Genomic DNA, 23,885 nt, shown 5'->3' with positions numbered 1-23,885 from the left:
GCTTAGGGTATTTTCTTGCTAAATTTGTAAACATTTTTATTAATTTTTACTATCAGTATTTAGCTCTTTCATGACTTCCAATGCTTTTGTTTCTTTCTTGATATCCTTCTGATTTACTTTCCTCTCCATCTCCCTCCCTCCCTCCCCACCCCTTTCTTTGTCTCTTTCTTTCTCTCTCTGTCTCTCTTGTCAAATAATTCCCTCAGTAGAGCTTGTTGCTTTTTGTTACTCTGTTGCATTTCCTTTAGTTATTTGATAAAGACACAAAAACTTGTTTTCATTGGAAATTTAATTTTTCTTTTCTCTGAATTATGCACATGGGCACCTAAATTTTTCCAATTTACTTTGTGTTCCAGTGCAGTACTTAAATATAATTTTCCAGATCTGTGATGACACCGAGACACATATAGTTAAACTTATCTACTTGCAGCTCTGGTCTTTAAGTTCTTTTATTTTCAAATCTTTGGTCTTTCTTCATCCTCTATCAAGGGAAATAAATATATTGGGTCTCTCATTTTGGAGCAGTAAAATACCTATAGAGGAATATTTAACATTGAGGTCGGTCCTTCTCAACTGTTTTGCTATTTTATGAGCTGAAATATCTGAGTGTAGTAATTTGAATGAGGTCTGACTGGATTGTTTGTCCAGGGACCAGAGAATTAAATAACCTTCTATTTTAGGCTTCTTCTCAATAAGAAATAAATATATACAGCTTCTCACAACTTACCATTTTCACTCTTCCATTCATTCACTGTTCAACAATTATTTATTAACTACCTACTATGTGCTCTATTTACATTGTGCTAGGCACTGAGGGGACACAGGAAGAAATATGGAGAACAAGGTCACTGTCATTGTGGCACTGATATGGCTTCTATATATGGTTTAATTCATTTCTCGTTGATTAGGAAAGTAAGTGATTCTGAGTAAGTGAAACCATCATGTGACGTTTGGGGCTTAGACATCTCGGCAGCAGCAACTACGTCTTTACTTTCTGTATTCTCACTTGGTTCCTAGCAGGGCACCTAGTACTTACTAGGAGGGTAACAAATTGTTGCATGAAAAGGGGCGTGGAAATTATGGAGTAAATGAGAACAAAAGAGAATTTTAAAAAGATCAGTCAGGGCTTCCCTGGTGGCGCAGTGGTTGAGAGTCCGCCTGCCGATGCAGAGGATACGGGTTCGTGCCCCGGTCCGGGAAGATCCCACATGCCGCGGAGCGGCTGGGCCCATGAGCCATGGCCGCTGAGCCTGTGCGTCCGGAGCCTGTGCTCCGCAATGGGAGAGGCCACAACAGTGAGAGGCCTGCGTACCGCCAAAAAAAAAAAAAATCAGCCAATGACACAAAATCAGAGAAAGTAATCAAACATATAGTTACTTTAACATTGTTACAGCCAAGAACATAGCTACTTCAATTCATTCCTTAGAGCAGCGGTCTCTAATGTTTTGGGCACCAGGGACCAGTTTCATGGAAGACAGTTTTTCCACAGACAGTGGTCAGGGGGATGGTTTTGGGATGATTCAAGTGTATTACATTTATTGTGCCCTTTATTTCTATTATTATTACATTGTAATATATAATGAAATAATTATACAACTCACCATAATGCTGACAGGAGGTGAAGCTCAGGCAGTAATGCGAGCGGTGGGGGGCGGGTGTAAATACAGATGAAGCTTCACTTATTTGCCTGCCACTCACCTCCTGCTGTGCGGCCTGGTTCCTAGCAAGCCATGGACAGATACCTGTTCCTGGCCCGGGGGTTGGGGCCCCCTGCTTTATCCTGCACCTCTAGAAGATGTTCTAAATGGAGATGTTATGTAGGCCCTAAGCCATCACTGGAATAAACATAGTGGAAATGTAACAGCATGCAACATGAATTGGGAAATTCCCTAAATGCCTTCACATGGTACAAATAGTATTGAAGATTGATAATATCAAGTAGATGTATTATATATAGTTCCTTACTGGTTTGAGTCCCTGTTCTTCACCAGTGCTGCTAGTATTCAAAAGATGAAACAAAATCAGAGAAAGTAGAGAAAGTCAGAAATGTAGCAATGAGTTTGGAACAGCACTGGTTGAAACTTAAGTCACTTTTTTCTAGTTTTTATAAAAATCAACATAAATATCATAGTCAAAAGAAAATAGTAAAATGGAAAAGAAACCTTTATAGTCATCTAGAAGTGTTACCAGTTCTCTCATTCTTTTGAGCAATAGTGCATTTTAAAAGGCAAATAGAAAATAATTTTTTAAGAATTCCTACTTAGTGGGCGGCCTGGCGGCCTGGCGGTGGGCAGGGCGCAAGGGCCGAGGCTGTGGTTTTGTCCCAGGCTCACCTGGCTGAGGGTCGTGAGAAGGCCCAGAGGCGAACTTGACGAGGAGCCCCGCAGCCCGCGCCCCGGTGAAGATCAACCCAGCTACAGCCGGCCAGGAGCCGGCTCTCTGTGAAAATGGCAGGACCAGAGCTGCTGCTCGACTCCAACATCTGCCTCTGGGTGGTCCTGCCTATCGTTATCATCACCTTCTTCATGGGCATGATTTGCCACTACATGTCCATCCTGCTGCAGAGTGACAAGAAGCTCACCCAGGAACAAGTCTCTGACAGTCAAGTCCTAATTCGAAGCAGAGTCCTCAGGGAAAATGGAAAAAAATTCCCAAACAGTCTTTCCTGACACGAAAATATTACTTCAACAGCCCAGAGGATGGGTTTTTTCAAAAAACTAAAAGGAAGGTTGTGCCTCCTTCTCTTATGACTGATCCCACTATGCTCACCAACATGATGAAAGGCAATGTCACAAATGTCCTCCCTCTGATTCTTACTGGTGGATGGATCAACATGGCATTTTCAGGCTTTGTCATAACCAAGGTCCTGATTCCACAGACCCTCTGTTTTAAGCCTATGCTACAGCAAGAAATTGAACGACTCACGTTAGATGCCTCCTGGGTGAGTTCTGCATCCTGGTATTTCCTCAATGTCTTTGGACTTTGGAGCATTTACTCTGTGATTTTGGGCCAAGATAATGCTGCTGTCCAGTCACGGCTAATGCAGGAACAGATGACTGGAGCAGCCATGGCCATGCTCGCAGACATCAATAGAGCTTTTAAGACAGAGTGGGAGGCTTTGGAGCTGACGGACCACCAGTGGGCACTAGATGGTGTCAGAAAGGAGCTCATGGCCAAAGACCTCCACTTCGAAGGCATGTTCAGAAAGGAATTACAGACTTCTATGTTTTTGAAGACGAAGCAGGGTTTAGCTGTGTCAGGAACTCGGAGTAGCGCTTAACCTTGTAACTTTTGTTTTGAGCTAGAGCCTCTCGGAATAAAAAGTGGGATGCATGAGCCGGTGGGTGTGCAGCAAGGATTGTTCTTGTCTGAGCCGGGTTCCCCTTTATGTTTGAAACCAGAGGAAACATTAGGAGTGTGTGCTGGGTGACTTGCCCAGAAACAGCTCTTTTTGAAATATTTTAAATTTTCCTTCTGGTGACTCTAGTAATAAAAGTAAGAGAGAGGGGGGGAACTCAAGCTAGTGATAATATATAAAACTTAGCAAAAATTCAGAAATTTCAAAAAAAGTGTTGTCAGTTAAACCTAATTATTATGTACAGTCATTCTGAATTCTAAACCACAGTAAACTCCTGTTTTCTTGGGATCCAAAAACAAAAAACAGCCTACTTAAACGCTAGTAATAAGAAAAGCAGCCAACATTTTCTCATTGTGATTTGATAAAGACCAGAAATATCCACACTTCAGGATTTAACTGTTGGTTATACTCCCCAGTTTGTGCCACATACTAAAAACTTAGAGGACTGGGTATGAATTGGTAGGTCTAGACCGGCTCCTGCACGTGGGAAGAAGTGTGTCGCCTCTTCTCATGATCTCATCCTGCACGACCTGCTTCAGACAGGCAGTCTGGGCTCCTTCACATCCATTTGTATTACTAGCAACAGGGTTTCTGTTTAATAGCATGCTTAATGAGTTGTGTTCTGCTATAAAGAGGACGCTAAGGTATTTTTCCTTCACTTATCTAAAAATAACATAAATGTATTGTGTTTCTACCCCATAACTTACTTTGATGAAATATCTTTGAAATGTTTTACATGTTGTCATGGATGCAATGTCTAGGTGTGATGAATCTGGTATAGTTCTGTGCTGGTTAAGCTATCAGTAGATCCATAATACACCTGTATGGTGCTTTCCTCTTTCTGTTTTGGTATAAAAAGCTTGCAAATGCAAGGAGAATTGGGAAAGACAGTAATGTTATTTGTGTAAGGGTGTGCACACTGTGTGTGTCTTTGTGTCTATGTGTATGACCATCAGATTGCCTGGTTTAATTTTTGCTCCTTGACAAAGTGCGTGCTTCCAAGGCTTTAATGAGTGTTACACTAACATAGTGAGAAGAACTTAAACTAAGCTGCAGAAACAGCCCAAAGGAAACAACTTCAAAGTTCAGACAAACCCTTTCTCTTGGTACACTTAAAATAAACAAACCAAGTCACCTTGGATCATTATTCCCCTATTTACAAGTAATTAGCTTGGCAAAAAAGGAGCAAAAATAATAGATGCCTTTACATTTCTAAATTACTACCTATGACTTTCCATATTCAATTTATTATAATTTGGGGAAAATCATGATGCACAGGTATCCTCCATTAGAATGAGCCCAGGTTTTCCCACTTCAAAACCCAGAATAGAGGGTATTTATAATCTTTGTTTCCTATCTACCCCTTCAGTTAGAATGGTATAGCAGGGCTTCCCTGGTGGCACAGTGGTTGAGAGTCCGCCTGCTGATGCAGGGGACACAGGTTTGTGCCCCGGTCCGGGAAGATCCCACGTGCCACGGAGCGGCTGGGCCCGTGAGCCATGGCCGCTGAGCCTGCGCGTCCGGAGCCTGTGCTCCACGACGGGAAAGGCTCGCAAAAAAAAAAAAAAAAAAAAAGGTATAGCAGAGAGATTTCTACGTAAGAAGTGAAAAAGTGCATTTTAACCAGTAAATTAGTTCTATCCAAAACATTTGATTACTTTGCTTTTCCTCTTTTTTATTTTTAGAATGTAATGAGTTAAAAACCTGCATCCTGGGTAAGACGATGTTGGAGCAGGATGCATGTACATGGGTTTGATCTTGGGAGAAAGCCTGTGAATTTTTTTGTCATAGAATTATACTAAAATGATCTGGACAAGATGTAATTTTTAAAAGTCAAGTTGAGTTTACTTAGAAAAGCTGCAATTTAGTCTTTCCCCTCTGCTCTATCCTTATATTATTTCAAAATATGGATTTTTCAGGACACACATAGAAGGAAGCAAAAGTATTTGCATTGATAACAAAAGGAAACTAATCAATATTTTTTACATAATTTCATTATACTTTCTAAGTCAATTGGATATATTTTTAATTTACAATTTATATTTAATATTACCATTATCAAAAAAATTAGAACTCTTCTTGAGCTACAGATCAAAAATACAAAAATTAAAACAACAACCAAATTAAAATAAAGGCATTGGTATAAAGTAAAATAACTTTTAAGGGCAATTTTTGGCCACCATGCATATAAATAAAAAAGAGATGTTTTAAGAACAGAGCATTATGGAAAAAAAATAACTTGACAAAGCTTGTTCATCTGCCATTGATATTTCTAAACACATCTAACCTTCTATTTTAATTTTTAGTTTCCTGGTTAGTTTTATGGTGGACGCCCGAGGTGGTGCTATGCGAGGATGCAGACACAATGGGCTCCGCATCATCATTCCGCCTCGGAAATGTACTGCCCCAACACGAGTCACCTGCCGACTGGTCAAACGCCATAGACTGGCGACAATGCCTCCAATGGTGGAAGGAGAAGGCCTGGCCAGTCGCCTGATTGAAGTCGGACCTTCGGGTGCTCAGTTCCTTGGGTAAGGGTTTCTGATAAACCTCCCACTTAGTCACGGATGAGCTTGTGTCCTCCACATGAAATCACTAGGATGGAATGGAAAAAGGTACGTCAAAACATTTTGAAAGAAGATTGGCCCCTATGAAATTTTTTTAAGAATTGGAAGTAATGCCTCAATGCTTGACTCCACTTAAATGCCTCTTATTTTAAGGCATTAATGGATTAAACATTCAGGTTAACTGTTATTTACTCTTTCTCTTTGAATGTGATAGTAGGTGCTAGACTCCCAATATGAATAATCATGTTTTGGTCGATGGTAGGTATTTTTTTAATCTGAGATTTAAGTGGTGAAGTCATAGAGGAAAAAAATACAGTTGGCCCTTGAACAATGCAGGGGTTAGAGGTGCTGACCCTCCACACAGTCAAAACTTTGCATACACCTTAGAGTCGGCCTGTGTGGTCCTCTGATATTTACTGTTGAAAAAAATCAGGGCATAAGTGGACCTGCCTAGTCATTCAAGGGTCAACTGTACTAGTCTATTCCAAATGTAAAGTCTTGTATAGTTACAAAACAGAATCCTTATCTTCACTTTGGAGAGCAGTGTTCTTTATAGAACATCCAAAAATTTAGTCTATGTGATTTGTCTTTTCTGTTGTCAGAATTGCTACCTTGAGTCTTATAATTATACTGGCATTTTATTTAGGCATAGTGTTCATTAAGAGGACCAAATCAAGAATAACTTTCGCCATGCTCATTGTAGCAATTTTGAACAGAAATAAACATTTCTTCTGTTTGTTTGTATGGCTGCTTATATTAAGTGGTATCTCAGTATGCCAAGAAGTGAGTAGCTACTGCTGAAAACTGACAAAACAATGAAGTTTTGGAGGGGGACAAGTTTCAAAATATTTTGAAACAAATCAATTGTATTTAAGTCTTGTCATTTCAACTCTTTGTGCTCAAGAACTGGGAGAAAATCCTATGAATCGTGGACTCTTGCTTTGCCAGTGTCATACTGGGGAGAGGATTTCTTGCTTTAGAACTCAGGAAATGTTCTAAAGCCTTGTAATTTGGAGCAAACTGTTAACAGGTTGCTCCAAATTACGTTCACACGTGAAAGGGGTGTGTCTGTATTTCCCAATTATGGAAACCACCCCCCATGTCCTATCAGACAGACCAGCGATTTAGAAGGAGCCTGTGAAGTTCTGGGTTGCATCAGAAGATACCATTATGGTTGGAGTAATTCCCCAGTGGTTCCTTTCATTCTGTATGTACCAAGTCCTTTCCCCTCCCTCCTGTGCAGATAGTTGTAGGCTTTTGAATACTCGTCACATCTGTTGAGGAATATCCATGAAAACTTCTGGCCTCGCTATGGAGTCAGAGTTTTTACTGTATCCCCAACAGCTCTGTCTTTCCAGTGGAGCATATTTTTTTTCTTTTTTGGCTCATGCCCTGGCAGTGAACCTAAGTAGGGACAGATCTGACCCCCATGCTCCCTCCTTCCACACGCCTCCATTGTACACTCTGGGTCTCTGTTCTTGCTCTTTGTGACCAATGGAGGGGGCAGAACCAAATGCAGTGTGAAACCAAACTTCACCCTGTTCATCAGCTGGTGACGCTGGGGTTCTGTGGAAAACAACACCTGAAGCTTACTTATGTTCTTTCTTTCACTGCTGCTTTGGATGTACTCAGTAAACTTCACCTGCCAACGGCTCCTCCCCCACTTAATGAGGGAGAAAGTTTGGTCAGCCGCATCCTTCAGCTGGGGCCTCCTGGAACCAAATTCCTTGGGTAGGAGTGACTTAAAACAAATTGATGGCTGCTGGCCCCCATTCTTCTCCTTCTTCTGCAATATGATTTCTCTTTTTGTCATTGTGCCCATGACATGTCCCTCTCTATGATTTAAATTCTGTATAACCTATCTTTAGTGGACCATTTCTGACCCTTGTGGTATGTGACTTTTATTTTCGAGTGATGTTTTTCTATCTTTTTCCTTAAAGTGCTGTGACCTTCATTTTCGTTTAAAGCATGAGATCTGCCTAGTTGTACTATGTGCTAGTTATGATGTGACTATGATAAATCTGGAGTCTGTATCAAAGCAACCTGGACTGAAAAATCAAAAGCCTCTCTAAATTTTGAGAGTGACCTAAAAAGCAGCAGGGAAGTGCATGTTCTGGGTCCTGAATATAATAGGCATTGGACACAAATTGGGCTGCCTGCTGAGGTGCTCAATTAGGGCCACACTGTGTACACATGCCTATTGTTTTCTTGAATGGAGAAAATATAAGGAAAAAAAAATCCCATGAGTGCATGTCTTTCTAGTTACCAAGTAGTTGACTTTTCTGACATCTCCTCATTTACAACACATCAAATTACACAGCGTATGAGCCATTTTCCCTCTTAAACCATTTTGTCATTTTGTACCTTGTAGAAAACATTTTAAGTGATTGACACACCTCATAGATATGCATGTACATTTCTTTTGGTTAAATGTGTTATCCTTACATTTATCAAAGGAGAAGTTCCAGAATGCCACATGCACTCACAGAGAAATAGCATTGGCTTAAGGTAACAGCGTGGCCCTGAGGATTGGTGCCCCTGAGGTGAAGTGCTAGCTACCGCGGGACCATTTGCTAGCCTCAGGGCTTCAGAGGATGGCCCACTAGGTCCCTGTCCCCAGAAAGAGAAGAATTCCAGGTCACTTTGCAACAGACAGAGTCAAGGTGCTTGTCTCGATATTGGTTAGCTCCTGTCCACACTGAATGTTCTGCCTTACTGTGTCAGGCCTGTGATCGTGGAGATCCCTCATTTTGCTGCCCTTCGAGGAAAAGAGAGGGAACTGGTTGTCCTGCGCAGTGAGAATGGGGACAGCTGGAAAGAGCATTACTGCGAATACACTGAAGATGAACTGAATGAAATCCTTAATGGCATGGATGAAGGTACTTCACATTAAATGTTTTAAAAGAACTCTGAAGCGAAAGCATGATAATGATGCGTTTCTTTATGTCCTACGGGCGTGTGTGTGTGTGTGTGGTGTGTGTGTGTTGCCTAATCCAGCTTGGGTCTGCTCGCCCTTGCACAGTGAAGCCAATCTACTGATCCCGGGTTGTGGTGAAGGAAAGTGCAGTGTTTATTGCAGGTACCAAACAAGGAGTCTGGGTCTTTTGAGCATTAGCTGCCCAGACCCCTCATTTGGCACCTGCAGTAAACGCCACAATTTCCTTCACCACAACCTGGTGTCAGTAGATTGGCTCTACTGCACAAGGGTAAGCAGACCCAAGTTTGGTTTAGTAACAAATGTGTCCCTTTGTTATTTTACCACAGCAAGTATTCTGGTATGTTCCAATGGTGATGCGTTGGAGTATACAGTATATTTATCTAGTCTTACTTTTGTTACATTTGGGAAAATAAAATCGTTAATAGTAAATATCTCTTTTTAATAAAGAGATACAGCCCATCTCTATCTTTAGTGTAAACTTTTCTAAAACGTGAGATAGAATAGATATTTTCGTTTCATAACAAAACGACTGATACTGGATAATAAATCCATGGTTTTAAAAAATGCCTAACTTGAACGTTTAGATATTTAAGACACTGATAAAAAGTGTTAAGCTTTTCTGTAGGAAAACCTACATATAACCATAACTACCGCATTATAAGATAATATAAATTTTAACTTTCTATTAAGGAGATAGGAAAATTAAGTTCAGTCACACTTTATATATAGTTTGAACAGGGAGTTCGTTAGGGTTGAATTTCATATACAAACCTACACATATAGTTAAGGAACTTATTTTTCATTAGGGCTTTAATCTCTGTAAATCCCAAATCCAGCTTAGGCCATTTAGCCCCAGGTTGAAATATCTTAGTTTGACTAGAGGGAGGTGCCTCATTCTTAGGCCTCCCGAGGTTGCACAGAGATGAGGTCTCTCAGTCCTGATAACGGCAGATATGTTGCACTTTATGTAACTACACAAATAGGGCAAGTTCTTTGCCTGAGTGCCAAGAGCCTACCAAAGTCTGCACAGAGGTAGACACACAGCTGTGTGGCTGTTTGTCAAGTTTTATTAGTCTTCCAGGACCACCGGCTGTAGCTTCAGGTATGGCTCACGAATAGTGAAGTGTAGCCTGACAGCAGCTGCTCTAACATTTCTTTCTGCACCCTGCTGAGGCTGAGTAAGAAGAGAGGCCAGGCTAACCCTATCCAAGAGGTGGATGGAAGAGGAAATTATGCCTTCTAGATGTGTAGGTCAGCATCTTCCACGCAAGATGAAAAGATCAGGATTCTTACTGAGAAGGCTTGTTCTGTGCAGTATTTAGCTGCTTCTACTCCTTGAAACCACTTCTTTTGCTTGCATTTAGTTTAGGATATTTCCATCTGAAGTATTTACCTGTCATTAACACTGCCATCTTGTCCTTGGATGGGGACCCACTCTTATAACTTTTTACATATGTAAAAGGCTCATTTTAAAACAGAGAATCGGATTTGTATATTTTTATGTTCATTATGTGTGGTAACCTGTTCTTTTATAAGTATAAGCTAGTATTTGCCAGTGCATCGATCTTCAATCATGAATGATCAGATCCTGGGACTTCTGACTTTTGCTATCTAGTTATATTCAGTAGTTAAGAAAAACATGATTGCTGTTCATGCCTCTATAAGAATTGTAAATGATTTCTAAAAATGAATAAAGTCCCATAATCCCTTAAAATTCAGTGATCCACTTAGTTCAAATTTTCAGCATTTTAAACCAGTCAGATTTATTGTATTGCCCTACATATCTACGCTAATACAATTTATAAAGAGCACATTATCCCATTCTCCTGATGTTAGATGATCTATTTGGTAAGTTAATGGTTTCAGGGGAATATTGAATCCCTGAATTTGTAGTCACTGATTTTTTTTTTAATATCCACAGTGATTATCTCAGAGACAACCATGCCACTGGAATGAACACACAAACACGAATCTTACCCTTCCAAGACAGATTTTATTCATGCACTGCTCCCCTGAGAACTGAAAGGGCCATATTACTTCTTAAAACCACAATAACTGGTTTTTGAGCTAACTTTGAAATTTGCAAAGAAAAGGAGCCCATAACAAATTTCCTCTCCGTCATGTTGAGCTGAGAATAGAACAGGTTCATTTTCATTCCAGGTTTGCCCTCAAACCCCCTCATTTACAAAGGCAGCCCTGCAATACCGCATCTGGAACTAGGTGCTTTTCTTTCACAGTGCCCTGGAAAGACCTAGTTTCCACAAAGAGAGAAAACGTGCCAGCTAAATGCTGACAGGTCTTGAAAGATTGCAGTCATTTTTTGGGTGTTGTTAGGATAGCCTTACTTTTTAAATTTTCCTATTATTTAAAAAAGGAAGTGTTTTGTTACAACACCTGTTCACTATTAACTATGCCAGTGAGTCTGCTAGAATGCTTTCAGAAGGAAATCCTTGCTATATGAAGAAGGGTCATTTCTTGTCTCAGTGCTGGATAGCCCGGAAGACCTAGAAAAGAAACGGATCTGCCGCATCATCACCCGTGACTTCCCACAGTACTTTGCAGTGGTGTCTCGCATCAAACAGGACAGCAACCTGATTGGCCCAGAGGGAGGCGTGCTGAGCAGCACAGTGGTACCCCAGGTGCAGGCCGTCTTCCCAGAGGGGGCACTAACCAAGCGGATCCGTGTAGGCCTACAGGTATGCCCACATCAAGATGCAAGTTAACCGAACATGGATTTTATTGCAGTGATTAAAAGTCAACTTTTCAAATGGGAATTAAAATGGTTAAAGAATCAAATTATTCCTGGGTGAGCAAAAGCTGCCCTAGGAGATCATACGTCTCGTAAAGTTTTAGATGAGTGTTTGGTAACAGTAGTAAACGTTCAGTTGCCATATTTGAAGCCAGAAAACTGATTTATGAAATAAAGAGCAATGCATTAAGAAATTTGACATGGAATATAATGATATATTGTTTATTTTAATTTTTTTTTTCTTTTAAAAGGCTCAACCTATGCACAGTGAGTTGGTTAAGAAGATCCTAGGCAACAAAGCTACCTTCAGCCCTATAGTCACTTTGGAACCTAGAAGAAGAAAATTTCACAAGCCAATTACCATGACCATTCCTGTCCCCAAAGCTTCAAGTGATGTCATGTTGAATGGTTTTGGGGGAGATGCACCAACCTTAAGATTACTATGCAGCATCACAGGTGAGTCACACGTGACTACTGTAGTAGAAAGTTCTGAAAGAAGAAACTTAGATTGTTGTAAATATTAAATTACTTTGGTCGTAAGATGCCTGCAAGGTTATATGCATTAATTCAGGAAAGGCACTCTAACTAGGGGAAAGGAAATGAGCTAATATTTACTAAATAAAGCCTGTATGCGAAACTTTTAGACACTTCATATACATTGTTGTTTTTATCTCCACAGTAGCCCTGTGAGGAAACTTTAATCCTATTTTGCTGAAAAGGAAACCAAGATTGAGAGAAATTCTATAACTTGCCTGAGATTATACCGTAAATATGTAGCAGAGTTGAGATTCAAACCCAAGCCCATATTCCTCAAAACCCAAGCTTTAAGCCTTCTTTGAAGACATCATCCTATACCTGTTGAAAAATAAATAATATCTTGAATAATTATACCCAATAATTCAAACTTTTCTGTCCAGGAATTGGTTATGTCTTTATCATTGATGTGCTGAACTAACTTTGGAAAAACAAAATGAAGGTTTTTAATGATTAACTGAATTTTGGTCTTTTCAATTGGAAGTTGTAATAGCTTTCAGTCAGCTACCAAACTCCAGAAAGACATTCCCAGAATATTGGTCGTCTCTGCCAATAATACCACCACAGATGGTGAGAGGTGAAAATCCACACAAGTAGCCTGTGTTAGAACTACACAATTTGGCTGATGATTTCCCTAATTAACAATAACTACATGGTGTTGGCTTTCAGTAAATATTCGTACTGTTGTCAGTAGGAATAGTGACCATCTCTGCTTGCTTAAGTATTGTTAGAATTTTTTTTTCATTTCTCCTTCATATTAGCAGAAATGTTTACCCTTTTTTTATTCTCTCTTTCATTCTTCCTCCTCATTAATGTTTTTTCTGTACTCTTGATAACGAATCATTGAGACTTTACCGCATAAGTTTAATAATATGACATAATTTTAAAGTACATGGACTAAAATGAGGGTAGTGGGAAATCATATGCTTCACTTATGGCCTCTTTCCAATTACTCATTTCTGGTTATTACATAGCATTCCTGGGTATCTTTCCCATACTTTTTGGTCCATGTGTATATGATTAACCTTCCTACAATGTGCAGCATAATAGTGTGGTTGCAAAACAAGTCAGATTGAAAAATGTCCATGGTACATCCTGCCCTTATAGATGACAAAATGAAGATACCACCTGGGCCTAGGCACCATCTGATCTAGTTATTCCAGCCGTCTGTCTTTGGATGGATTTGTAGTAAACAATTTCTTTAATTTATCTATTAATTTTTACAAATATGTTAACCTAGGTGTTTGGATTTTTGTGTTTTGCTCAGTTATATTTTATGGTTCTGCTTACAGTGTATATTTTAGAGGCCTCCAAGAATAAGTTTCCATGACCTTTGTTTGATAACTCATTCCCTTCTTTAAGAAACCTTAGTCAAAATTGGTTTTCATCTCAAACGTATATTTCTCCTGCAGTGCTTGAAGACAGTTTTGTCCTATCTATGCCAACTTAATTTCTCAGTAGAAATAAAAGTCAGCATCACCCTCCATAGTGATTTGTCTGTGCACAGAGGTCATCCTTTGGCATTCAGTCATTTGCTCATTCACTTTGCAGTATTTATTGAGCTCTTAATATTTTCCAAGCACTTTTTTTGCCAGCCTTCAATTACAAATTGAGAGGAAGTTTTCTTTCTTGAAAATAATTGCATAAAATATGAAGTTAAAGAACAAAAGAATATTTGGATTTTTGTTTTAACAAAGCATTCAGCTCCTTGGTTGGTCAAAGGATCTTTTAAAATCATCAATTGTATATAATTCAAACTTACCTTCAGAGCCTTGCAATTACAGTAAAAGCTTTAGAATGTCAGCAGAGAATAGAGCGCCTAGTCATTTGAAGCAGTTATTCAAATGACCTCCCTTAAATTTAGTTCCATGAAGTGTGGTGTTTGCTGTTTGTTTTCAATGCGTCATTTTTTAGCATACAGTTTTTAGTCATTTTGCTTCCAATGTGTCATCTCGAAGGGTGAGTGAACATAGCCACTACCACAAAGACTTTATTTTACAATGCAGGGTCTGGAATTTTGCCTAATTTTTTTCAACAATCATATTATTTCAGGTGGAACCACCCCTGCTCAGTGGGAAGATATTACAGGAACTACGCCATTAACATTTGTCAATGAATGTGTTTCCTTTACAACCAATGTGTCTGCCAGGTATGGTTATACTGCATAGAAAAACCTACTGTGAAATTGTGTGCCCCCGATGTCTTTTATTTTGTTCCTTACATTCTTTAAAAGTCATTTTTTTGGTATGGTTTTAAATATGGTCTGCATTTACCTTCATATTATAAACTAGACCTGCCAGTAAATGTAATAGTGATAATGCAATAACAAGTAGTATAACAAAGCCAGTAATAACAAAGCCAGTCAGATTAAAATCTAAAGAAAATAAATGATTGTTGGCTATTACTGTATGACCCAGACTCTGGTTTTAGCAGCCACTGCTGATTTTTCCAGTCCCAAAAGTCTTAGGAATGATAGATTTCCTGCTGTCAACAAAAGCCTGAACTACTTTTTCCAACAGACTGATAACCAAAACACAAAACATATCATGGTTTGCTTAAACAGTTTAGAGGTTTCAGTGATGCTTACGCATCATAGCACATTTACATATTGCCCACTTATGTATCACACATCTTTAAAAAGCTTAAGCTATTTAGTTTTATGGCATGTGTATACACTAACTCAGTTTATTAATATGAGTTCTCATTTGCATGATTGTTAATAGATTGCCAAGCATTTTCCCATTTATTTAATTTGATTACTGCAACAACTTTGTGACTTAAGAAGGGCAAGAAGCATTATGTCCATTTTACAGATGAGAAAACTGAAGTTGAGAGTGGTTAAAGCTTAAATTCTTATTCGGGGGGAAAAAAGATAGATGCGTAAATAACAGTGCACAGCAATAGATGGGTGTGGTGACACATGTTTATAGTTCGAGCCCAGAGGGCTCAACTTTGAGTCTCCGGTTCTATGTGTCAATGTGCCCTGCCACTCAGGCATCCACGTTCTAATGCCAGAAAATGACAAGTTCTGAATGGAAAGGTACAAAAGAGGTACTAAAAGAATTCAGAGGAGGGTGTTTGCATCAGGGTGGTCACAGAGGATGTCTGAGAAGAGGTGACTCATGAGATAGGTAGGAACCTAACAGGCAGATATATAAAAGTGGAAAAGATGGTAACATGAGCAAAGATGCAGAAGGGCATTGGGAGCTGGCAACAGTGGAGTCTGTAATTCAGCAATAATGCCGGAATGTTGGTTAACAACATTATTTACAGAAGGCCTTGTAGGATAGACCAAGAAATCATGAGTTATTATGTTATTGTATTAATAATTTAAGTTTTTCAGACAATTGAAGAAGCAGTGAATAAAGTATAGTTCAATCAGTATAAAGAGGAAGGTAATGTTGAGTGCCTGCCGAGAGCCAGGAACTATGCTGAACCTTCAACACACTATAGTAAATGAAATAGGCCAGACCCAAAAGGACAGGTGTTGCATGTAAATGAGGTACCTAGAACAGGCACATTTATAGAGACGGAAAGTTTAATAGAGGTTACCAGGGGCTGAGGTGAAGGGGAAAATTTGAAGTGATTGTTTAATGGGTACAGTGTTTCTGTTTGGGATGATGAAAAAGTTCTGGAAATGGAGAGTGGTCATATTGCACAGTATTGTAAACGTACTTAATGCCAATGAATCGCACCCTTAAGAATGGTTAAAATGGTAAATTTTATATTACATATATTTTATCACAATTAAAAAGAAGAAGAAGAGAGATGGGTCAGGAACTGAAGGAAAGAAAGGCTAAGAAGATAAGGAAATCTCAGAATACCTAAAGATTATGGGCAATGAGTTGGGGGAAGGAGAGTGATCATAGATGGAGAAAGGTTTCAAAGTAAGAGGATGTGGAATAAATCTTTGAAGTGTATGAACAGCAAATTGAGAGAATGGCCGTCTGATCGTCTCTGCTTCCTCAGTGAAGTTACCTTTCTGAGGGTCTGAGCTGAGGGGGAAGGTCCAGGGGTATCATAAAGGTTTAGCACCATTAATGTACTGAATAAAATGGTATCTGAGGAAGAAGTTGCCAAAATATGTCACAGATTTAGCTGAGGCTAGAAATCATAAATTAGTCACAAAGCTAATAGTTTCTTCTATTAATTGTATTAAGCAATACTTAGGAGTTCTGAAGCAAATCAGATTTTTTTTAAGTGGCTGGGTTGATCCGACTTTGGTGACTGTGAGTCCTTTGGAAAAGAATGATGGAATGAGGGGAAAAGCTAGGTAGATTTTGTTGAAAAGAGTTTCAGGAAATGAAATGAACAGGAGGGGCAATCATGGACAATAGAAACTCATCCAGTGAGATACTTGTCATAATGTCCAATACTGGGCTTATACCACTAAAGGATTCTAAACACTGAAGCTATATTTCAGGAGATTGAATACTCAGAAGAGTTTCCAAGGGAAAAAATTACAAACACAGTATTTAATAGTTGACCTTAAACACCTGGTACCTCTTTTCTCTTCCCCTCACCTGCTTCCTCCTTCCCATCTATCCTCCTACCTTTCCTCCCTTCCCTATCTTTCTTTCCCTTCCTTTTTACTTCCTCTCATTATCTCCCTTTCTTGCTCCCTTCTTTTTCCAAGAAGCATTTAATGATTACTTTGATCATATTGAAGGAACGGACTTGGTTTTCATGCAGTTGGCCTTCCTTATTCATAGTCATGGAGCCCACTGATACAGAGGGTTGACTGTATTCCACCATTTTAAATAAGGAACTGGAGCATCTGCGGATCTTGGTATCTGTGGAGTTCCAGGAACCAGTCCTCCATATATACCGAGGGCTAACTGTACGTTAAATTTCAGGTAACTGACCTTATTTTATTTTATAGGTTCTGGCTGATAGATTGTCGACAAATCCAGGAGTCCGTTACCTTTGCATCACAAGTGTATAGAGAAATTATTTGTGTACCATATATGGCCAAATTTGTAGTGTTTGCCAAATCACATGACCCCATTGAAGCCAGGTTGAGGTGTTTCTGCATGACTGATGATAAAGTGGATAAGACGCTTGAACAACAAGAAAACTTTGCTGAGGTGGCCAGAAGCAGGGATGTGGAGGTACTGTATTTGTAAAACCAATTTTTGTTAATATGTTGTTTATACCTTTATTAATAAATTATATTTAAAATAGTATACCATAAATAGAGCCATCAAAAAAAAAGACCAGTCGACATCTTGATCAGTTAGAAGGAAGGTCAGGGTCTAAAATCAGCCATTTTTAGCCAGTTTGGACCTATTCAGTTGGGATAGTCTCAGTGTATGTGAGGAGGTAAAAGGACTCTTAAAGATTATTGTGGGAAAAATTATGTGTCATTGATAAATTCAAAGTATGTAAATAAATATAGCAATTTATATGTTTTTATCTTTCCTTGTTATTATTTTTTGAGGTGAATATTTATTTGATTTCTTTTTTTTCCTTATTATTCTTTAATAGTGAAGAAAACAGTCCAGGAAGTATATGCTTTGTATAAATGTGAAAGTATGATATCCAGGGCTTTTCTACATTACTTTTTCTTATTTCAGAATTTTCCATCAGTGTGGGCCTTTGGATATTGAACTCAAGTAACCTGACTCATTGTGATTTCAAAAAGAAATTTAAATTTAGTATTTAAAGATATATTGGTTTGCGAAGGTAACATGTTAGAGGATTAGAAATGAGACCATTAACATTAAATGCCACTATGCGTTTGAAGATTCCCATTACTAGTAAGAAGAGGGAGTGCTGGTACGTGCTTTGTCACAGATAAGACCAAATGTCAGTCAGGAGTTTAAAGATTATTGTATGCACATTTTAAGAATTTTAATGTTCCAGGTAATACCACCACTTCTTCATGTAAATAACAAGTAATAATTGCAGCTATTATATTCTGTGTTGTTTTTCTCTATGTCCACCAGGTATTAGAAGGAAAACCCATCTATGTTGATTGTTTTGGCAACCTGGTGCCATTAACCAAGAGTGGCCAACATCATATATTCAGTTTTTTTGCCTTCAAAGAAAACAGACTTCCTCTCTTTGTCAAGGTAATATATACATGGAACTTTGTAATGCATTTAATTCAAGATCAAGTAAAGCTTTGACTTCCTTTAGTAGAAGAAAATATTTGCTTTTCAGTCATTTCCAGTGATTTTTTTAAACCATTTCTGTAAAATTTTCAAGTCCTAGAAAACCAACCATTTTTTAAAATTTCAACCTTAATTTTTAGTTATAGACTATGTTTAAGGCTAAGAATGAGGGACAAATAGCCAATTCATTAATTAGAAAAACTGGCCATTCTTTTCCAAATTTTAAGGGAAGTCTCTCTCTCTCTCTCTCTTTTTTTTTTTTTTTACTATTAGTTCTTTTAAATATTTGTGCTTAAATTTTTAAAACATGTGATTTCACAATTGTAGAGACCAAAAGAGTTCTTAGTGACAAATTTTTGTAATAAAAAGCTCTCAAAAGACCCAGGATCTCGCTTAATCTATTAAGAGATTATCCCAGATAGAGCTATAGACTGGATATACTTTCATAAATTCATTCAACAAACATTTATGGAGACACTTCAGTGTACCATAAATTTGTCGTCCCTCTTTAGGAATATTAATCCACGTTAGGAATTTGGCAGTAACATATACAAGTTTTGTCCTAGATTCCCAGTTCTAAAGAGGGACAAAAATGGATATGAGTGAGAGATTTGTGAAATTGAAGTAATAATTCTATTTAAATTTTAATATGTCTGTTAAGTTTTCTCAAGATCTCTACTGCAGGCCTTCATTGTGCCATTTCTGGTTCAGTTGTTTTGCCCGATTAAAGAAAGGCTCTTACAGATCACACATTAAGCACTAACTGCTGAGGGGCAGTGGATCCATTTAACACAAACAGCTGTATAATTGTGCTAATATTTGATATTATTGATGTGCAAAAGTCATTTTATAACCAACACAATACAAAAATAGGAAAACGACTTAAGTAAACATTTCTCCAAACAAGATACACAAAGGGCCAATAAGCACATGAAAATATGCTCAACAACTTAAGTGAATTCAAACTAAGACCACAGTGAGATCCCACTCCATACCCATTAGGTTGGCTATTATCACAAACAAACAAATAAACAGAAAATAACAAATGTTTGTAAGGATGTGGAGAAATTGGGATCCTGATACATTGATTGCTGGTGGAATGTAAAATGGTGCAGCCACTGTGGAAAACAGTATGGCAGTTCCTCAAAAAGTTAAACATAGAATTAGCATATGATCCAGCAATTCCTGAAGGATTGAAAGCAGGGACTTGGTTACTTGCAGTGTTCATAGCAGCATCTTCCCAGTAGTCGAAAGGTGGAAACATCCCAAATACCCATCCACAGATGAATGGATAAACAAAATGTGGTATATGCATACAATGGAATATTATTCAGCCTTAAAATGAGGGAAATTAGCCAGACACAAAAGCCAAATATTGTATGTTCCCACTTATATGAGGTACCTAGAGCAGTCAAATGCAGAGTCAGAAAATAGATTGGTGGTTACCAGGGGATCGGGGAAGGAAGGAATGGGAAGTTAATGGAAACGGTTTCAGTTTGTGAAGGTGAAAGCGTTCTGAAGATGCATGGTGGTAATAGTTATACAACAGTGTGAATGTACTTAATGCTACTACACTGTGCATGTAAAAATGGTTGAAATGATGTTTTATGTATAATTTAACACAAACTTTTAAAAAGAACGAAATTCTGATATATGTTGCAACGTGAATGTATAACTCTACCTATACGAGGCACTTAGAAGGGGCAAATTTATAACAACAGAAGGTTGAATAGAGGTTACCAGGTGCTGGGGGAGGAGTAGAATGGGGAATTACTGCTTAATGGGTACAGAGTTGCTGTTTGGGATGATGGAAAATTCTGCATAGTAGTGATGATTGCACAACTTTGTGAATGTGCTTCATGACACTGAATTGTATGCTTGAAAATGGTAAGTGTATAAACGAAAATGGTAAATTTTATGTTATGTATATTTTACCACATTTTTTTAAGCTAAATGATCTTTTTTAACCATTCTAAATGACAATAGGAAAGGAGAAAAGGAACACCTCCAAATCCTTATTTAGCATTATCTAATGCTATTTCCTGATTCTTTTGATTATCATCTCATTAAAATAAATAGTGTGTATCATATGGGTGAAACATGTATGCCTTTCTTGTTCAAGGTACGTGATACAACTCAGGAACCTTGCGGACGACTATCATTTATGAAAGAGCCAAAATCTACAAGAGGCCTGGTGCATCAAGCTATTTGCAACTTAAACATCACCCTGCCAATTTATGCGAAGGTATTGTAACCTGCTGTAGTGCAATTCAGGGAGTATAGGATTTGAGTTTCAAATTCTTTAAAATAAATAAAAGCAAAGACACTGAATGCAACCATATATAACAGTCATTTTTGATACCCTGTCCAATTTATGATTTTCCATTTAAGTAAGGGAAAAAGTAGCTCTACCTTATTTCACATTAAATTCACTTTGATGGAAAATTTTCTGTAAATACATATTGGATATGGAAGAGAGAAAATTCAAATTTAAGATTTAATTTTTTGGACTAATTTTTAAAAATTAAATAGTTCACTTTGCCTTTCTTATTGTTTTTATGTGCCCTCCTGGCACCATACTAGTACATTTCACCCTACCAAAACTTTATGAGTCTATTAGCTTCGGTTTACTACCAGTTCACAGGTAGATTATGTATTATGAGATTCAGAGCAACAGCAGGATATTTTATCTTGTTGCTAAAATAATTATTTGTTCATCTTGTAACCTGTACTGTTTTAGGAGCATCAAATTAATTTTTCAACTATTTTAACATGATTAGTATATAAAATACTCGCATGTTATAGGAGTAGATTTGAAACATGGTTGAAAGGAAAATTCATTAATTCTTGACCCAAATCTACCTACAGGTATTACTTTCTAGGCAAACCTCTCCCCATTATAGAATTCTTTGATTACTCTGATCAAATCAAAGAAGGCAAGGGGGATGAGTTAAATGTTGGGGAGAACTTTATTTATTATTAAAAAAAATTTTAACCAGTATCCCTTTCCTTTTAATGGAAAGCTCCCACATGGCAATTTATAGGAGGTTATAGCAAGTGATCAGTGTGAATTTTAGAGATTGGGAAGTGGGATGAGTAGTGGCAGGTGAGACCTGGAGGAGAGGTAGAAGTATATTTAAAATCCTAAATCTTGACTCTGCAAAACAAAACATTTCCTATACTTCTTTTTATTTACCACAGTATATTTTTCTTACTTAATTATTCTTAATAAATTAGAGATCAGTCACATAGAGATAAGCATGTAGTGTCATGTTTAACACTGTAAATTCTTATTAAATGATAAAAATTAAATGAAATACCAGTATCTGTTTACATAAATTTACATATTATTCCAAGAATTAGAATACAGCAATAGGTATATTGATCCAGTAAGTGGACTGTAATTGCACTCCAATGGTACAGAATGTACTTTGGGGTTTGTACTGCTGATCACTTTTGAGTCACCGAAGCAGAATATCAAATAAGAACCACGAAGAAATATGTACTGCTGGGGCGATCCACCTAAGTGATATATAAAGATGAATGAGCTTTGTCTCTGATTTCAATGAGCTTTCAATGTGCTATAAAAGAAAGCATTTAGTTTATTATTACTTTTTACTTTTAAGTCAAGATGTATCAGACACAGTTATTAATGCTGTGATGGTCCAGGACAACTTTCCATTTAGTAACTCAAAACAAAAGAAAAAATTGCCAAACAGTGTATAGTTCAGATATATTTTAGAACTTAGTAGCTCTTAATTATAATAGAACTCCTAAATATTTCCTGTGTATTGAAAATATTTTCACCATATGTTTATTTGTGGCTTTTAACATTTTTAGCCAATATCTGTTAATGGCTGAGATATTGTCATCACCATTTCTGTAGACATATGCCATCAAGTCCATTAAACGTCAAACTTTGAGGCTGCTGGTAACGGAGCATCTGAAATTAGTATATTTATAATTTTAGTTCTTTTGTCTAGTAGATTAGTCTATTTATAATCTTGGTTCTTTTGTCTCTTGAATCTACAGACATTTGCATTTAAATCAATCTTCTTTAATTTTTGTGCTTGTTTTCTGTACACTGTTAGTAAGAAAAAATACAAGTACGCTGACGTATGCTTACCTATTGATATCTGTTGTCAGGGTATTTAGTCTTGTCTTTTCTTCTAAATACTCTCCACTCTTCCTGCTCTCTTTTTTCCATCTTGCATGGCATCTTGGGGCGGCAAGGAATCAGAGTCAGATCAAGAACAGGAGGAAGAGGTAATTGTGTGGCATTGTCACTTGTTAATGGCTGTGTTACTGCTATAACCACTGATAAGAGCACATGGTTACCTGTGTCTTAGAAGGGTTACGCCGTTGTCCTTAGTAATTAAAGGGTCACGATCTTACTTAACCTCTCTGAGCCTGTTTTCTCATCTTATGGACTGATTTCAGAGGACAGTAAAATTTCCCTATAAATTCTTACCTGTCTTTATGCAGCAATATAGATTTCTCTACCAACAGCTGAAGACCAAAACCATTATCTCAGTGGTTCTCAAAGGTTGGTCTGGAGACGCCTGGAGGTCAAAACTCTTTCCTTAATAGTACTGAAACATTTTTTGCCTTTTAGCTCCCATATCCTCACAAGCTACATAGGAGTCTTCCAGAGGCTCCATTACATGTGATGACATCATCACCCTGACACTCTGGAATGTGCGCTTGTGTATACTTGGGTTCTTGTATATTTATTTGTAATACACATATTTATTTATATATGTTAAACATAAACAGAAGTTCTTCAGACTCCTCAGTATTTTTTTAGGAGTGTAAAGGGGGGTTAATAACAAAAAGTTTGAGAACCACTGAAATAAAAAACTTTAAGGAGCATATAGTTCATCCATTTGACTATACTAATATTATAATGCAGAACTCTGCATATAATGAGCCCTTCTTATAAGGTAGATTCTTTACTAAGTGCTCCACATACCCCACCAACACTGATCTCACAGTCACCCTGTGAGGCGTGTGCTATCATATCATAGATGATATGTGACAGATGAAGAAAATGAGCCTTAGAGAGGTTACCTTGAATAAATAGCCATTTGAATTATACCTGCTTCGATAGTCAAAGCAAGTGTGTGTTTGTTTCCCTTATAAAGGTCTGAAAATGCCCAAACATTATCATAGAAATGAAAGAAATCATTGGAAAAGTCCATATACTTAACTGATTAACATATAGCTTCCTGTTTCTAAGATAGACAAATGGAATTGTTATTAGCTGCACGTAAATGTTGTCAAATATACTAATTTTATTTTTAATGTTATTCTGTTGGATTTAAACTAGAAAACCATAAAGAAAAACATAATAAACACCCTTGTACTCACCAGCTTAAAATGTAAGGCCTTATCAGTTCATAGACTGCCCCTGAATTCACTTCTTTACCGATACCCAGGCAGTGGGGCAGGATGAGAGACTCATTGTCCTGCCACGTATAACCAGATACACAATAAACTTATGACAAGACTGAAGTCATTTTTTCCCTCAACTGTGCAGTCACTCTTTGTCTCTCATATTCAATTTCCTTTCTGTAGTTGATGACTCAATCCCCAAGCTGTTCAAGATGATACGTGCATACCT

The 23,885-nt window shown here is 37.8% G+C and overlaps 1 protein-coding gene, 1 long non-coding RNA gene and 1 pseudogene across 21 annotated transcripts in view; 2 read left to right on the top strand and 1 right to left on the bottom strand.

Annotated features, from left to right (window-relative positions):
- ANK2 (ankyrin 2) overlaps nt 1-23,885 on the top strand; it is a 240,916-nt gene that overhangs the window by 184,878 nt on the left and 32,153 nt on the right. For 10 of the 20 annotated variants that reach the window (XM_067735261.1, XM_067735263.1, XM_067735256.1 and 7 more), the window contains 9 exons: nt 5,665-5,889; nt 8,650-8,804; nt 11,348-11,559; nt 11,864-12,068; nt 14,199-14,295; nt 17,029-17,257; nt 18,095-18,220; nt 20,385-20,507; nt 22,496-22,528. In XM_067735261.1, the coding sequence (XP_067591362.1) occupies nt 5,665-5,889; nt 8,650-8,804; nt 11,348-11,559; nt 11,864-12,068; nt 14,199-14,295; nt 17,029-17,257; nt 18,095-18,220; nt 20,385-20,507; nt 22,496-22,528 (1,405 nt within the window). Of the gene's footprint in view, nt 1-5,664; nt 5,890-7,557; nt 7,657-8,649; nt 8,805-11,347; nt 11,560-11,863; nt 12,069-14,198; nt 14,296-17,028; nt 17,258-18,094; nt 18,221-20,384; nt 20,508-22,495; nt 22,529-23,885 lie in introns of all 20 variants that reach the window. The other 10 variants (XM_067735248.1, XM_067735254.1, XM_067735252.1 and 7 more) reach the window with 2 other exon arrangements.
- Nucleotides 2,394-3,653, top strand: LOC137223475 (ER membrane protein complex subunit 3 pseudogene; annotated as a pseudogene).
- On the bottom strand, nt 5,842-23,820 carry LOC137223479 (uncharacterized). The gene is made up of 3 exons (XR_010942891.1): nt 23,633-23,820; nt 22,389-22,481; nt 5,842-5,953 (listed from the first exon to the last, which is right to left on the bottom strand). It is a non-coding gene; the product is annotated as an uncharacterized lncRNA (long non-coding RNA).

This window comes from Pseudorca crassidens, chromosome 4, assembly GCF_039906515.1.
Source record: "Pseudorca crassidens isolate mPseCra1 chromosome 4, mPseCra1.hap1, whole genome shotgun sequence".
NCBI lineage: Eukaryota > Metazoa > Chordata > Mammalia > Artiodactyla > Delphinidae > Pseudorca > Pseudorca crassidens.
Note: the sequence above shows the minus strand (reverse complement) of the source record. Positions and strands in the feature narration are given on the sequence as shown.